This window comes from Ahaetulla prasina, chromosome 3 (assembly GCF_028640845.1).
Source record: "Ahaetulla prasina isolate Xishuangbanna chromosome 3, ASM2864084v1, whole genome shotgun sequence".
Taxonomy (NCBI): Eukaryota; Metazoa; Chordata; class Lepidosauria; order Squamata; family Colubridae; genus Ahaetulla; species Ahaetulla prasina.
In genome coordinates, this window is record NC_080541.1 from 67,127,168 (window position 1) to 67,143,725 (window position 16,558).

Sequence of the window (16,558 nt, forward strand, 5' to 3'; positions counted from 1 at the left end):
TTTCCCAGTCTTGGGTTTAATTCCTCTCTTAATGATTCAGTTATCGCTTTTCCTTCCCAACATAAGGTCTAGTTTTTTTTCATTTTCCCCTTTTTGTTCATGTCACTATCTTTTCATACTCAGTTTACTGGGTAGTAAAGTAACAACATAATAAACAACACTGAAATATCTTTGTCCTCAGGTTCCCCATTTCTTTAATTCTATTTTACACTGCTTAATCAACAGTTACACTAATCTCTCTTTTTACATAAAGTTTATCCAACCATCCCAATTTTTTAAGCAAAGCTAATTCCAAAAGTATTTAAAATTTTCACAAAAATTCTAACTGCAACAAAACATTCAATCCACCACTGTGTCACAAATCTCACTGCCATAACAACAGAACACACAAAACCCAAAACAAAGAAAAAAGTAACAGTGAAGCTCAGTGTTACCAATAAACTAAAAGAAAATTAAGTAAACTTATCACTGCTTGTCATGCTTAAAAGAATCAGTCTGATCGTTAATATCTACTTCTCCTCAAAGCAGAAACTCAAATATTGATTCTTTTATATGCTGAGAATGCAGCATTCCTTCTTATCTCTCCAGTGGAGTTGAGATGCTTAGAGAAGCTCATTCTGTATTGCTCAGAATAAGAACTGCAAATTAATTAACATAAAACAAAAACAAGATTTTTTGCTAAAAGAATCTATCTGCTGAACAATGTATGGATGTTTAATATACCTTGGAGGACATACAAGTTGTCTTCAACTTACAACTACAATTGGGACCAGAATTTCTGTCTTAAGTTGTTGCAATCATAAGTTGAGTCAGAACCAGTTTTATGACAATTTATATAATAGTTAAAGCAATTCACCACAATCTTTAACACAGGGCTGTCAAACTCCTGGCCCATGACCGGATGCGTCATACACTGGCCACGCCCACACCCAGTTTAGTGAAGGGGGAAAAAGTCCCATGACTGGTAATGCCATGGCATTACAAGTCATGTAATGCCATGGCATTTGACACCCCTGCTTTAACCAAATCACATACCCATTAAGCCAGCGGTTCTCAACCTGTGGGTTGGGACCCCGTTGGGGGTCGAATGACGATTTGCCAGGGGTCACCTAAGACCATCGGAAATATAGGAAGTATACTTGCGAGTCGAAGAATCGCGCTCCAATGGTTGACTCCACAAGCCAGCTGCAGGCTCCTCAAATCACTAGCCCAATTTGGCTTCAGGCGCGATGAATTAAAAAAGAGAGAAAGCTTTGCTCTGATGTCTCCCTCTCAAGCCAGCTGCAATCACTCGCAATCGCTAGCCTAATCTGGCTTCAGGCGCAATAAACTAATAGAGGAAGAGTCTCCGCTTTAATGCCTCTGTCCTCAAGGCAATCGCAAGCAGTTCAGATCGCTAGCCAATACAGCTTCAGGCGCAATAAATTCAAAACGAAAATAATTTTATGGTTGGGGTCGCCACATCGTGGGGAATTGTATTAAAGGGGTCGCCACATCGTGGGGAATTGTATTAAAGGGGTCACAGCACTATAAAGGTTGAGAACCACTGCATTAAGCAAATCCAGCTTTCCCAATGGATGTCTTTTGCTGGAAATACGCAAAAAAGGTAGCAAGCAGAGATCATATGACTGCAGGACACTGCAACCAGTCCTAAATGAGAGCTAGTTACCAAGCATCCTATTTCAAGCACTAGATCATGGAATGGCTTGATGGTCATAGGTGCAAATACAAGCCATAAGTCATCTTTTTCAAGGCCATCATACTTTTAAACTGTCCTTAAATGAATGGTCACAAGTCAAGGACTACCTATATTTAGAATATATGTTCAATTGGACTGAAAGAACATATTAGTCATTCTCAAATTACTTCACATGGGAGAGGGCCATTATTTTGTCTTAGCTTTTAACATATTCCAGGTAGATGACTCAACTACTATGTGGCTCCAAATTATATACATATAAAAAATTTAATGCATTAAGGCAGAGGTTCCCAATCTTTTTCGCCCGCGGCTCCCCCGGAAATCCGACCTGCAACTGCGCATGCATTAAGGCAGAGGTTCCCAATCTTTTCATTAAGGTATCTAATTTGCCCTAAATGCAGCTTTATAAGATGAAAACAAGATGATATACAATTCAGGTGAGAGCCTGACCTTACAGTATTTTAAAAAATTCTGGTTCAAATTACTTTTCTCTCTCTTGTTTTGGCCTTGGACACATAAAAGAAACGATTGGTCTAGTTGGCAGCAAAATAGCAGAAGACAAGTTACAAGCTACCACAATTGCCCTGAATTCTGTGAAGTGATTGGGATTTACTAAAGTTGAGAAAACCTTTAACCAGCAAATAACAGTTGATAACATCCCAATTACTAGGAGTACAGTGCCTGATTTAGACTAGCACTTCAAGAGATCTTTGCTGCAGTTAAATAGCTTATCAATCTAAACTGAGTAACTCAGAAAACAGTTTTCACGTGTGCACATTTTAATATAATTACTCTTGATTATGAGCAGCAGTGTCCAATATATATATTCTACTTGGATCACATCTACCTATTTGGTGCTGATGAAGCTGAATCAATAGCTCATCTTCTGTCCTAATACTTATAGAACAGAGCTATAATTAGAAACAGCTTATCTTAGCTAAGATTCTTGGATGTCTAGAGAAATATTACATACATTTATTAGGTGGTTAGTGACAGAAATAGTTAAATATTGTGACAAAACATACTCAATAGATAAACCAATTGTTAACACATCAGCTCTGTAAACATTATTTATTATCTTTGATTTCTGTCTTGATCAATGATAAATTACTGAGAGAAAATTTTCAAATAAATATTGCAATTACCTACCAGTTGGCTGTTTGGGTGGTGTTTCTGACTCTTGTGAATGATTTTTTCCTTGATGAAAATATCCAGCATGAGGTTCTTTGAGAATTACTTAACAAGACATAAAACAATAGTATATATCAGCATTTCCTCTTTTTTGTTATTGTTTTAGCCTAGCTCTCCAGTGCCGTTATTTATCAAGAATTTTTTACATTGTCAGATTTGTTTTTCTTCTTGGAATTACAGGTAGACCTCGACCTACAAACACAACTGGGATGAGAATTTCTCCTGCTGAGCAAGATGGTTGTTAAGTGAATTACACCGAATTTTGCAACATCTTTTTGCCCTGGTTGTTAAACAAATCACTGTAGTTGTTAAGTGAATCACACAGCCATTAAGTGAATCTGGCTTACTTTTCTGTGCTTTGAACTCAACAAATGCTCCTGGTTATTTGAATCTGACAGGCAGCTGGGAAGGTTGCAAATAGCCCCTAGGATGCTGGGGCTGTTGTAAATATATGCCAATTGCCAAGAGCCCAAATTTTGATCATGTAACTGTGGATATGCTGCACCTGTTGTAAGCGTGAGTACTGGTTGTAAGTCATTTTCTTCAGTCTCATAATGTTGAACTGTCTTCAGACAAATGGTTGTAAGTTGAGGGCTACCTGTACTTTTAAAGGATCAACAGTGATGAACACAAACAGCATTAGATTCAGTAAACTTTGCTAATAACATGCTGTGAATAATAAAATAAAATAAAATAAAATAAATAAATGCCAGGGAATTTCTAGAAGCCTGGCACTCTCACAAATTAGCCATCAATAGTCAATAGACAATAACAACATCTACAGACTATGGAAAAGAGACAATTAACCAGCCCAAAAGAGAACAAAATGACTCCAGCACCTCTCCACTACTAATCAGCACTCAGATCAGCATAGATTAACTCCAAGATTAACTTCAGACCAACATTCAAGTAAGCAATGCCCCAATCAAGAAACTAGCAAAGAGCCATCAGTAAACACCCAACCAAAGAATCTCTAAGACCACCCCCACCCTAATATGACAGGCAAGACATCAGAATATAAATTGACAGCGAATTCCACTCCTTACCAACACTGATGATGTTACCTAGTTAGGATAATGAAACGTCTGCAAGAAAACAAGCAAGCTCAGAGAGGATCAAGGACCCCTAATAAATAAATTACCTGGATTAGCTTCTGGTCCAGCTTCAGAGAGCTTTGTGTGATAATCCAAGATAACGTCTGAAGGTAACACAAACAGACCATCTAGAATCCCATCAATCACTGCTTGAAGACTAGCATCCACATTGGGACGAAGCTGAGTGAAGAACTCTACTGCCCCAATCCCAACCAATTGTTCCACAACATAAGGACACTAAAATTACAAATGCAATATTGAATTTAAAATTATCAGACAAATTACTAATCTCTCTTGAGTTAAACAAGGTCTTATATATATTAAATCAATCTTTTTTTTAAAAAAAAAAAGCCAAACAACAATAAAAAAACCAGGTTGCAAATATAGAATCTAGGGCTTGGTATATTATTTAGGCTGTTTCATGTAGTATTTGCTCCTTTGTTATTATATTTTAATACTTATTGCTATATTTATACAATACTGACACACAAGCACAATGATTTACATTACATATAGTACAGGGGTGAAATTCACTTACCTTTCCTACTGGTTCGCAAATGTGCGTGTGCCATCTATGCATGCGCAGAGGCTGAAAATCATCGCAAAAAAGGGACGTAATGATGTCCGTGCAGGTAGTCGGGGCTTCACGCGGTCTGCCCTACCATATCGTGCGATCCAGTAGGAACCAGCTGAATGTCACCCCTGTATACTACATTCACTATGTGTATTATATAGTACAGAGTATAAGTATAGCAGCACTTTTTTTCTCTGTATAGTGCAGAATTTTGAATCGATGAACCGTAGTTGCAGTTGTAGTAGTTTAAAGCCTTACAAATGAACAAATTCATAAAGTAATCTAGAATATTACTTCCCAATGCTTTGTTGATAGACATATACGGAATATGCTGTTCATTTAACAACCACTTGTTCAGCACCATTTGAAGTTACAAGGGATCTGAATGAGGGTTACTTATGACCAGTTCTCGAAGTTTTGGCTGTCCTAGCATCCCCACTCACGTGATCACTAGCTGTGTGCTAGGCAATTGGATCACAGTCACCATAGTTGCAATGTCCTGCAGTCACATGTCTGCCTTTGCAACTTTCCCTGCTGGCTTCCCATAAGTTGCTCCAAATCAGTTGCTTGCACAATTTCTCACCCAGAAGCAGCCACTCCTCCAGCTCTGTTGCGTTCCGGCCATGCCTCATAGGCAACCCATGAAACTTTCCCTTCTCCTCAGCAACCGTCCACCCTCTCACACACAGCAGCCCCCACTTTCTTAATAGACAGACTGCTTGTAAGCAGCCTGGGACTTGATTAATAACACATGATCCTTACTTAACGATGGCAAGGGGGAGTGCCAGGACTACCGGTAATCCTCGACTTAGAACAGTTCATTTAGTGACTGTTCAAAGTTACAAAGGCACTGAAAAAAAAGTGACTTAGGATCATTTTTCACATTTAGAGTCATGGCAATATCTCCATAGTCACGTGATCAAAATCCAGATGCTTGACAACTGATTCATATTTATGACAGTTGCTGGGACTCAGGGTCACATGATCACCTTTTGTAACCTTAAGACAAACAAACTCAAATGGAGAAGCCAGATTCATTTAACAACTACAACAATTCACTCAATAACTGTGGCAAGCAAGATCATACAATGGGGCCAAACTCATCAAACAAATGTCTCGCTTAGCCACAGAAATCTGGGGCTCTATTGTGGTTGTAAGTCGAGGACTACCTGTATTGTCACTGACCAATGCAGTACCGTGATGTTGCACTTTATGAGCATATTTCTTAGTGACAGAAATTGCAGACCCAATTACCATTGTTAATCGAGGATGACCTCTATTGGCAAACTTTTTAAATGTACCAAAGTGTATATTTCAAGCATTTTGTTGCAAAAGAAAATTGCTTAAATTAAATTGAGTAATGCTGTGATTTTTAAAAAATGTAAATATAGACCTTAGTGGTTAACTATTTCTATTGCTCTTTCAGAAAAAAAAAAGGAATACAGACAGCAATACCTTTAACAAGTTGGTCACTAAGTCCAAAACTTCTTCCTTCATAGGTACAACAGGAAAATTGAACCATTCTAAAAGGCTGATAAATAGTAGCTTTTCTTGAACCAAATCGTCATACGTAATCAAATTATGATTTAATTTAGATAAAATGTTCTTAAGCGCTCTTTCTCTGATTTCAGACAGCTCGTGCCCTGTTAATTTTTTTTTAAAAGGGAAACATTGCAAAAGAAAGTTATTTTTTTACATACACACACACACATTTTATAAACTGCAATCAATCTGCTGCAGAATAAAAGATCTCTTCATTGAACGTTACAGACCATAATTTAGCACAGTGCAGGTGATAGGCAGATATTTTTAACTTTCTAATCTAGAGCTGAGAGACAATGATTGGTCCAAAATTACCCAATGAGCTTCTGCAGCTATGGATGGATTAGAGTCTGTGTCTCTCCACTCCTAATCCAGCAATGTAACCATCAAGCCATATCTACTCTTGTATATGTGGTACCACAAACATATTCACTAGCAGATATTGCTTTGCATAAAATTAGCTAGTGAATTGATTTTGTTGAACACTGAAAATTTAGGATACTTTCTTAGGGAGATCAAGGCATGTGACTGTTCATCAACGTTCAACCATGATCTCATATATTCTATTATTCTCACATATTCTATAATTCTTCTAGAATAAAAATATTATTCTGTTTTTTTTCTTCTTTTAATATCAGGCATAATAATTTTTATTGTTAAAAGCTTTGATTACTGTTTTTGCCACTGCAATTTTTTCCCATTTCCCGATAGTGTCAATATTCCTTTTAGGTTTCCCCTCCATCTCTGTTCACTACATTCTAGCCAATTTGTGCAGTTCTGCTGCAACAATGTTAACACATCTACACTCATCAATTTTTCCTCTTTTTGGCATTCCCTTTGCATATAGAAGATCGTGAAGGACACTTATTTATTTTACGTGGTCATTGGTAACTGTGTGCCGATGCGTGCCTACCGTCCGTCCTAACGTTTTCTTTTATTCATACCTTTTACATGTGTTTATAATTACGTTGACACCTGTATCTGTCATAAAATACATGCTTGACGAAAATAAATAAATAAATAATAAAAATAAAAACAGTCACCAATCAATCAATATCTATAAAAATATATATGTGACTTTGAGAAGGGGTCGTATTGAGAATCTACCAAACTCAACACCAAAAGTAGAGAAAAAGGAGCGCAATATGTTACTTTTCTGCGTGCAATCAACATCAAAGGGGTTTGCAGTTGCACATCCTGACAAACCTGGATTGGGAGTTTTGTGCGCAGCTAAACAGTGATTCGGGGCTACTTTTTTTTCAACCCCAAAAACAAACCCATTATCAACTTTTGGGGATCCGAAAGCAAAAACAGCCTTTCTGAGTAGGCTCACTGGCTATCGGTGCGGACAAACCAACCAACCAACCACTTACGAAGTTTCCGGATAAGCGGAGTCAACTCGATTGGGGGAGACGCCGCATTAACATTGCAGCCAGCCATCGCAACCGCCTTCCCAGAGCGGCCCAGGTTCAACCGCCGCGCCGTAGGGAACGCGAATGCGCTCGGAAAAAGCGGGAGGCTGTTTCCCAAGAGGCCGCTGGGAAATGTAGTTCCGTCTCTGGCTCCCCGCCCATCCGTCCTGTATATTCTCAGACGAGAGGCTCTTTACCGGAGATCATTTCGAGTGGTTGGGTAATTATCGCGAGTTTTGACTCGAGTCTTCCTAGTTGCCTAGAGAACAGGATTTTCTCCCTTCGCCTTGTGGAAGCGCCGCTTTTCCTTCGTCGGCCTTTTCAACTGCAAGGAATTCAATGAATCCGCCCGACTTTCAGCCTAGGTCTACTCAATGGCGAAATCTCTGCCAAAATGGTTTCGGTCAGCGGGGTCTCCTCTAGACAAGCAAGCGTATACACAACATCTTTTCTGAACCGTTACTTAAACCTAAGACTTTGGATCACAATTAACAGAATCTAGAATAACGTTTCATAAAGTTGGTTCTATTTTCCAGACTGACTGGGAATTCTGGGAGTTGTAGTTGCGGCAATCTAGTGTAATGCAGTATAGAGTCTATAACGCTTAACATTCTAGCGGGTGAAACATTATTTCCACCTCAACCCAATTTTTTACTTTCAATTTCTGGCAACAGCATTCATTCTGGCACTGAAGTGCTTCCAGTAGTGTGTTTTTGTGCGTGTCCGTGGCTTTTCAAGCTGCACTGAAGTGTGTGTTGGAATCAAATGTATGGCTGGAAATACTTCGAAGTGCACATTTACGTGTGCGTGTGTTTGTATTTTACCTCAATTCTTGGCTGTGATCACTCAACACATTGAACCACAAGCTAACCGACCTTATTTTTAGCCTAGTATATTATACAAATCCAATTCATGAGGTAAGTGTATTATTAGCTGCAATTATTTACATGTCACCTGTCAGAATAATCATTTCAAAGGGGTTTAACTGTATAAACGATTGTAAATAAAAATGTAACAAATGTGATGAAACATTAGTTAAACTTCTTAGGATCCTTTCTACAGAGGTATTGGAATTAAAGGCCCACTTGAAGGAAGAGGTCAGCTAAACAATCTTGGATGATGATTTTTTTCCCTAACTTTCTCTCTGAATATATGCACCTTAAAACAGCCAGACACTAGATTAACAGTGACTGGGTGAGTCATCCAAATGCAAACTTGCAGATTAAGCATCAGTCTTGTAAAGAGAGACTAAGGGAGCTGAAAATATTTTTAAAAAATTATTATTATTTAAAAATGCATCCATATTGTATGTAGACAGTGTTGATTCTGGGCATCGTTCATATTAATCCAAATTACAATAATATTAGTAATCTTTCTCACATTTATCAAATTTAGGTGATCTTCATAAGACTATTTAACCAGCAGGGGAAAAAATGCCTAACATCTATAAACCTCTATTCTATTATTCTATTATTTTTGTTTATTTTATTAAAATATACGTTCTAATATTTCCCCTATCTAATTTTATATCTACTTTTATCAGCTTACAAGCTCCCTTAATGTTAAAAAGGCAATTTTTTCTATCCATCTTTATGTTCTCCTCTTTAGTGTTTCAAATTTTATCCATTTTTTCACTTGTCTCCTGAGTAAAAGTAAAAAAGACGAGTAAAAACATGGGAGCTGAAAATCTTTAGCACTATTATAAAATATAACAGAAAGGGAAGATGATAGCTGTCTTCTCTGCAATATCTCTTCAGAAGCACCCCACAATAAATAATGGTTTTAAGTTACAGAGAAGATTTGGGTTGAATGTCAGGGACAGCTTTTCAACCAAAAAAATTTACAAACATATCAGGAGGATATGAAATTAGAGATCACTATACAGGTAGTCCTCAACTTACAACTACAATTGAGCCCAAAATTTCTGTTGTTATAAATGCTAAAACATTTATAAAGTGAGGTTTGTCCCTTTTATTCTTCCTTCCTTATTTATTTATCCTTCCTTGCCACAGTTGTTAAGTTAGTAACACGGTTGATAAGTGAATCTGTCCCCATTGACTTTGTTTATCAGAAGGTTGCGAAATGATCCTGGGACATTGCAACTGTTATAAATATGAGTCAATTGCCAAGCATTTGAATTTTGATCAAATGACCATGAGCATGCTACAACGGTCATATGTATGAAAAATGGTTTTAAATCACTTTTTTCAGTGCCATTATAACTTAAAACAGTCATTAAATGAACTGTTGTAAGTTGAAGAATATCTGTATTAGTGGAATCTGTGGCTAAATAGTTTATGTTTCCTTTACATAATACAAAGTTCAGAAAATGGGAAATATGTTATTCATATGAGCCTCATATGTTCATGACTTGAAATCTGGATCCTCCCAGAAGCAGCTGTTTTAAGTTCACAGGAAGTTGAACTGAAACCACAAAATGAGCTGGAATCTCCTATGCAATATTTCCCACATTCTAATAATTTCATAAATTTCTGAAGAAAGAAAAGCAAGAAAAAGCCTTATTTTATTGGGTGGCTTCTGACTCATAGGCACAAGCAGGTTTTTTTCTCCTAAATGTAATAGTAAGAATTGTCACACTAGTGATGAATAGCTTTTAAAGTCAACTTTGTGTTATTTCTATTAGAGAATGAATACAAGAGAGGCATTTTAATGAGAGCATTTGGTCAATACAAATTTAACTCTCATAATTTTCAAATTCCATGGCTGGAATTATAATCTAGCATATGGGTTCCAAGCTTCATTAAATGTTTTCTTTTCTAGAAATTGCCAGGATTCCAAGCAGTATTTATCTAGTTCTTAATATTCAAGATGCTGAATTATAAAATGTTTATTTGAACAGCAAACTGTCCTTTACCAATTGTACTCAAATGAATTTTGAAATTGGGTTTCAAAAGCAGTTTCTAGTTAAACAATACAAATACACCATTAGAATAACTCTTTGGATTGTGTAAAGCAAATAACATTTTAGAAGCCACAGTAAATTTTTGAATGAAAGTAAAATACTGTTATTGTAATAAAATAATTTCATATCTCTAAATCACTGGATTTAGAGATTGCTGATTGCTAGTTAAAATAAATCATGTGATGATATTTTTTATTTTGTCTAACCATTCATGTGTCCAGAAAACAGTTCACCACAAAGCATTACAGAAGTTAAGCAGTATTTTCTTCCTATCACCCTTTTCCATCTTTGGGGAAGGGTAGAGGGCATGTATGGGAAGCGTACACACATTCCTGCAGAAAAGCTCTATGTGTAAAGTAAACACCCACACCTTGCAGTCCTATGTTTACTCTAAACTATCTGCTGGTGAACAAGTATTTAACACCAAATTCTTCAATTTGTATGATATTGGTAGCTTATACTGCTTCATCTTGCAGATATATTATGCACAAAAATTATGTCTCATAGCCTCATGTCCAGAATAAGAAGTGATAAAACATTAACAGACTTTATACATCATGAATCTCAGTAGAGGTAGTGTTGACTTTAAAAGGTAAATACTGAATTTATATTGGTACATTTAATTATGACTTTAGAGTATCTTATTGATGGACTGGGATAAGATAAAAGCAATGTGATGCAAATAAAGGGGATGATTGAGTTTGTTATGATATTATGATTCAGTGAGACAGGGCCTGAATCAAAAACAGCCAGACTTCTGTACAACCTGTCAAAGGGAATTTGTCCCACTAGTTAGAAGTTTTCGTAAATTGCCCTGAAAATGTAATTTTGTAGTTATGTATGAATTAAGATTATTGTTTTGCTAGAAACACTATAGTCATATGAGACTGAATGTTCTGTGTTTTAAGAGCAATGCTGTTTGCTATCAGCTGCCAGTCAGATGATTCAGCAGATCCAGGACATAAAGCCAGATCTAGCAGAGAACCATAAGGCAACTGAAGTCTTGTGATTTCATTCTTAATTGCCTTGAACAGTTGGGTTTGACTGCCCTTTTATCATCTGCAAGTTCTGAATGGCCATGAAATGTACTATATGGTAAAAGTAAGTTAAGTTTAAGATATTGTGTAGGATAAGATAATAACATCTGCTACCTAAATTATTTATTTTCTGTATATTTTATAGTATTAACATGGCACAGTTTCAGCATTTTTATAGACAAGGATTTAAGTTGTGATGTAATTTTGCTTTTTTCTGAATTCATGGGTCATTTTTACATTTATTTGGATAAATAAAAATAACAATAAAATAATCAGTTTTATTGTCAATAATTTGAATTCTGTAGGAATAGTGCTATTTACTGGTTAGGTCTTCATTCAGAAATCAATCTTAGTTTGGGATAACTTGTTTGCTTCCTTGCTTGCTTATGTTAGTATGTATGTACTATATGTATATATGAAGCCTCAGTGCTGACCTCTTGACTGCAAATCTATGAATGACCACTGGAAGTCAGTAAAAAGATACAGACAACTTAGTTGCCATCTAATGGATAGCTAAGGTTTTGAAGGTCAAATTTATTCTATGCCATTTTTCAAAATACTTTTCGTGCAGACATAACTTTAAAAATAATACTTGCATTTAAAATATTAAGGATGGCATCCAGCATATGCCAGTGGATTAATGCAATAGGATGTCCACCTACGTAAGTAAAGCACATGGGGAATGCAGTTAGAAAAAACATTTTCCCTTCTAGTTCCATAAATGAAAAGTGTTTCCATTTAAAAGAAGTATCTAATGGCCATTAACAAAAACAGTTACAGCAGTTTAATCTGAATATATCCAGGGAGAAAGAAAGACTAGATTGAGAACTTTGAACCTATCAGTAAATCTTCAGAGACAGATTCATACAACATAGTGTTGGAAGAAATATCCATCTGGGTTCAGTTCCAAGTGGGGACAAAGACACTGGAAACATGGAGGCTGCTTGGAAAGATGGTTTAATGGTGGTCAGGATCACATGGCTTGAGATCCTGAACAGAAAAAGAGCTGAGATCCTGTGTGCTCCTGGCTTTATGCTTTTTCTGAGCTTTGAACTTTCTGGGGCACAGGAAGAGTATCCTGATTGGTTGTCAGACTCCCAGGGGGTGGGAGTCTTAGCTAGCCTTGTAGGTTGTCTCTCAAGCTTGCTTGAGCCTTGCCATGTGGTAAGATTCTGTTGCTAGATGGGTAGGGGCTAATCCTATCTTTGTCATGTAGACAATGGACTGGCTCAGGCCTTAATGGCCCATTGACAAAGGTGGGGGGGAGTTGCTTTGTCTTTAAAACATGTTTCTCCATTTCTCATCCAGGGAAACATATTCTGCCTTTTTAAATATTTTCTAAAATATTTCATTCTTCTAGGAGGGGGGTAGGTGCTAACTTCCTACAATAGTATCGCCTAGTTTGTTACTGAAACCATGGTTTGTTCTTTAGTAACTTGTATAAATGTAGTTTATTGCAGTGTATTTCAAACCATAATTAAACCATGATGGAGCATGATGAGAGATACCAGTTATATGGTTTACTCCGCCAGAATATAGAAATTCATTTGATGCCTTTATGGTCTTATTGGCTAAATTATGTGAGCAGAATTAGTTTGCTGCAGATGGATAAGGCTTTCTCTGCACTTTTGTGAATTTTACATTCAAGAATCAAGAATTAATTTTTGAATTTCAGTTGCAGTATATTCCAACACAATACAACAGAAGTATGGCATTATATGTTTTATTACCCATTACTATTGTTGAATTATGATACTTCGCTCATATTTACTACTCTTTAAACTGCTTTAGGTTTTTATTTACATTTTGTTGTTGAAACAACAATCATCAGAGAAAGCTGAAATAGCATCACTGCAGAACAATTTGCATGACTAACAAAGAAGAGTAGTGAATGCTCACAAATAGCATTGTTTGTTAATTTGTAATGTGGCAGTCACATATAATGGAATCTGACCTCTAAGGGTAAGAGGAATTGTCCATATGCCATTCCCAGAACCAGAAACAAAAGATCCACACATAAACTAAAACTGCTGTTAAATGGTTATTTCTAAAAGAACAGCTTGTTCTTCATTTCTTTGTTTATCTGATTTTTTTTTCAAAACTCAATTTCAGTATAGCAACATTGCTTACTGAAAAATAGTTGCTGTTATCCTCCAAACTAAAATTGAAGCAGAGGGAAATTAGCCAATGACACATCCTGCCCTTGTAAGATAAATGTAATTACAAAATAGATGCCAATTTTTAGCTCAAGGATAAAACTAAGAAATTTGTATTTCGCCAGGAGATAGACATTTGAGTATGTGCTCTATTATGACAGATTTAAATTGTAATGATAGAACATTGTACTTCTAATGAAGAATTAGCTGTATTAAAGAACAAGCTTCTGTATATTGCATGCTCTTACTGCGGTTGTAGGATGCTTCTTTTTGGTATAGTATTTTCGTTTCTAACTGATCAATGTATGAAATGGAGGTAAACCATGAGCTCCATATACTTCTGCTTTGCATTTTATAATCTCAGGATGTGACTTTCACTGTTTCATGGGTGACATTTTGGTGAAAAATTAATATGTCCTTATTTTTATATAGTATTTGCTTTATCTAGAATGGTTCAAATCCAGTAATGTTTTTTTATATAATATAAACATGGTGTTTAAGTCCAAAATTTCAGAAATCAAAATACTTTGACATACTGCAATATTTTTGTACCATTTTCATTAGTACATTAGTATTAGACTATTGTAATCAATTAAAAGTTACAATAATCTAACATGACACAATATAGTAAATAGACATATAAAATATATTTAAAACAACACCTAAATTTTTTTGAAAACAACAGCTCGATAAAACTTGTATAATATGAATCCCTATATGCTGGTATTAAAATAAGCATTTATCTTGCTTTTGCATAAATTACCTTAACAGATTTGTTTCCATGAATTGTCCTACCTTCCAGCTCCAGAAGCCTTGAACAAAGACATAAACTGAACCTGCATTAATACAAGGAATTCTTTATGGGAAACTAATGGAAACTGTGGATATGTGATTCAGTAGTGTTAAAGGGGCTAATGGCATCAAGTGTTGATACTAGATCATTAATCCCTCAGTTGTGGAGTTGCATTATACATCTTACTGGTAAAAGTATGTGAGCAATAATATACATTTTAAAGCCATACATATCATAAGACCAGGTTATTTGAAAGGCTGCCTCTTCCCAGTTACAACTACCTGCCCCACCAGATCAGAAAGAGGAATGCATGTTATGTGTCCTGTCTGCTAAAGAGCTCCATCTGATGGGATCCAAGAGACTTGCCTTTTCTGTTGTGGCTCTTGCCTTCTGGAATATCATTCTCTCACAATAAGGTTATTCCCATCCCTATCATTCTTCTGGAAAACCCTTAATATATGGTTTTTCCAGCAACCTTGGGGATCCCATGAAAATAGAGAATCTGCACAAATACCCAGTGAGTCATCATTATAGAATATTGTTTCGTTAGCACTTTTTTGTGTGTGTCCCCTAAAAAATGTTCTGGAAATACAAAATCTCTTGCTGGTTCCATGGCACCCCTTTCATTAGCCCTATTTATAATGCAAAATAAAAGGTTTTTACAAGGAACAAAATTATACAGGTATGGACAAACTAAAATTAGGAGGTATAATGCTTAAAGCATTCTTCATAAAGCCATAGTATACATAACTACACCCCACCAATGTTCTGCAAAACAAGTACTGTTATCTACTGATACTTGATGAATTTATCTCCATGAAAATTATACATGAAAATTATAGAAAAAACTTATGACACAACAGTTTTTTTCTCTGGAAATGCAGACATGCACTTATGAACTTAAATAAATAAATATTGTATAAGGAGGTTCAGATAATAGTAACTGCAATAAAAGGTGTTTCTGTCTGTCTGTTCTATCTTCAGGATTTAAATCCTGCCTCTCTTCTTCCCTTACGTGGCACCATACTTTTGCTGCTTCTCAGCTTTGGGTTTAAGGGTACTTTTATAATATTCTAATAATAGCCTTGTTTGATTTCAGACTTCCAGCTTTGCTGGCTTCATACTTTACAAAAATAGGAAGGGATACCCACACAAAAAACATAATAGTGATCTTATATAGACTATCCTTTTCCATAAAATTGTGTAAGACATGATGATAGCTTATTAAATCTCTCATCTGGAAGCATTGTAGGTAAAGAGCACCACATGTTTTAATGTTTTTCCTAAAACACAATGGATTTTAATGGATTTTCATATGACAACTTTATTATAGTCCATGCATTGAGAATATTACAGTGAAATTATTATATTACTTTTATTAATATTCCTGGCATGTTAAAGAGTCTTGAAATGAAGCAACATGAGAATATTTGAAATTATTTCAGAATTCATTAGAATTTAAAAGAATTTCAGACATATGACAGTGAAAGTGAAATTTGTACATTCTTTTTTCCTTATCAGAAAGAATCCCCATGTTTTTATTTATTGGGAACCTAAGCATTGAAGAATACGAAATTCCACTGATGGAATTTTAGATACATGTTTTGAAAACAAATATTTATGAAGATATCAAAAGATACCAGTAGACCTTGAACATTATAACTGAACAGTTTTGAGATATATTTTTAGCCATTCTTTGTAGGTTTTTTTGGTACATTATGTCCTTGGTTTACAACCACGATTGAGCTCAACATTTCTAGTGTTAAGCAAGACAGTTGTGAGTTTTGCCCCATTTTACGACCTTTCCTGACACAATTTGTTAAATGAATCACTGCAGTTGCTATGTTAGTAACACAGTTGTTAAGTGAATCCGGCTTCCCCACTGAGTTTGCTTATCAGAAGGTCGCAAAAGGGGGTCACATGGCCTTGTGATACTGTAATTGTCATAAATGCATGCAAGTTGTCAATTGTCTGAATTTTGATCACATGACCATGGGGTTGCTGCAGTGATCATAAGTGTGAAAAAAGGTCACAGTTCACTTTTTTAGTACCCTTGTAACTTCAGATGGTCACTAAATGAATATTTGTAAGTCAAGAACTACCTATAGCTTGGCTCATTTTTTTCCTTTTCTGTAAC

General features: G+C 35.9%; 2 protein-coding genes across 3 annotated transcripts in view; one reads left to right on the plus strand and one right to left on the minus strand.

Moving 5' to 3' along the window:
- Window positions 1-1,127: 1,127 nt before the first annotated feature.
- LOC131196127 (rotatin-like) lies at window positions 1,128-7,603 on the minus strand. Of its 2 annotated transcripts, XM_058178569.1 has the most exons (6): window positions 7,474-7,603; window positions 6,014-6,201; window positions 4,032-4,221; window positions 3,396-3,488; window positions 2,849-2,935; window positions 1,128-1,218 (listed from the first exon to the last, which is right to left on the minus strand). In XM_058178569.1, exons 1-6 carry the CDS (start codon window positions 7,538-7,540, stop codon window positions 1,205-1,207), a joined length of 639 nt encoding a protein of 212 aa, XP_058034552.1. In that variant the 5' UTR covers window positions 7,541-7,603; the 3' UTR covers window positions 1,128-1,204. The 2 variants fall into 2 exon arrangements, with proteins under 2 accessions (XP_058034552.1, XP_058034553.1); XM_058178570.1 differs by lacking the exon at window positions 3,396-3,488 and having other exon boundaries at window positions 1,190-1,218.
- Window positions 7,604-7,771: 168 nt separating this feature from the next.
- SOCS6 (suppressor of cytokine signaling 6) overlaps window positions 7,772-16,558 on the plus strand; it is a 44,099-nt gene continuing 35,312 nt past the window's right edge. The window contains exon 1 of the mRNA XM_058178565.1: window positions 7,772-11,536. The gene's annotated coding sequence lies outside the window, so the exon portion shown is untranslated. The remainder of the gene's footprint in view (window positions 11,537-16,558) is intronic.

Coding starts and splice junctions, on each gene's coding strand:
- LOC131196127 (XM_058178569.1), bottom strand. CDS start 7,540: ATGGCTGGCTGCAATGTTAATGCGGCGTCTCCCCCAATCGAGTTGACT. Junction 6,202..7,473: donor TCCGCTTATCCGGAAACTTC/GTAAGTGGTTGG, acceptor AAAAATTAACAG/GGCACGAGCTGTCTGAAATC. Junction 3,489..4,031: donor TGGACCAGAAGCTAATCCAG/GTAATTTATTTA, acceptor TTAAAAGTACAG/GTAGCCCTCAACTTACAACC.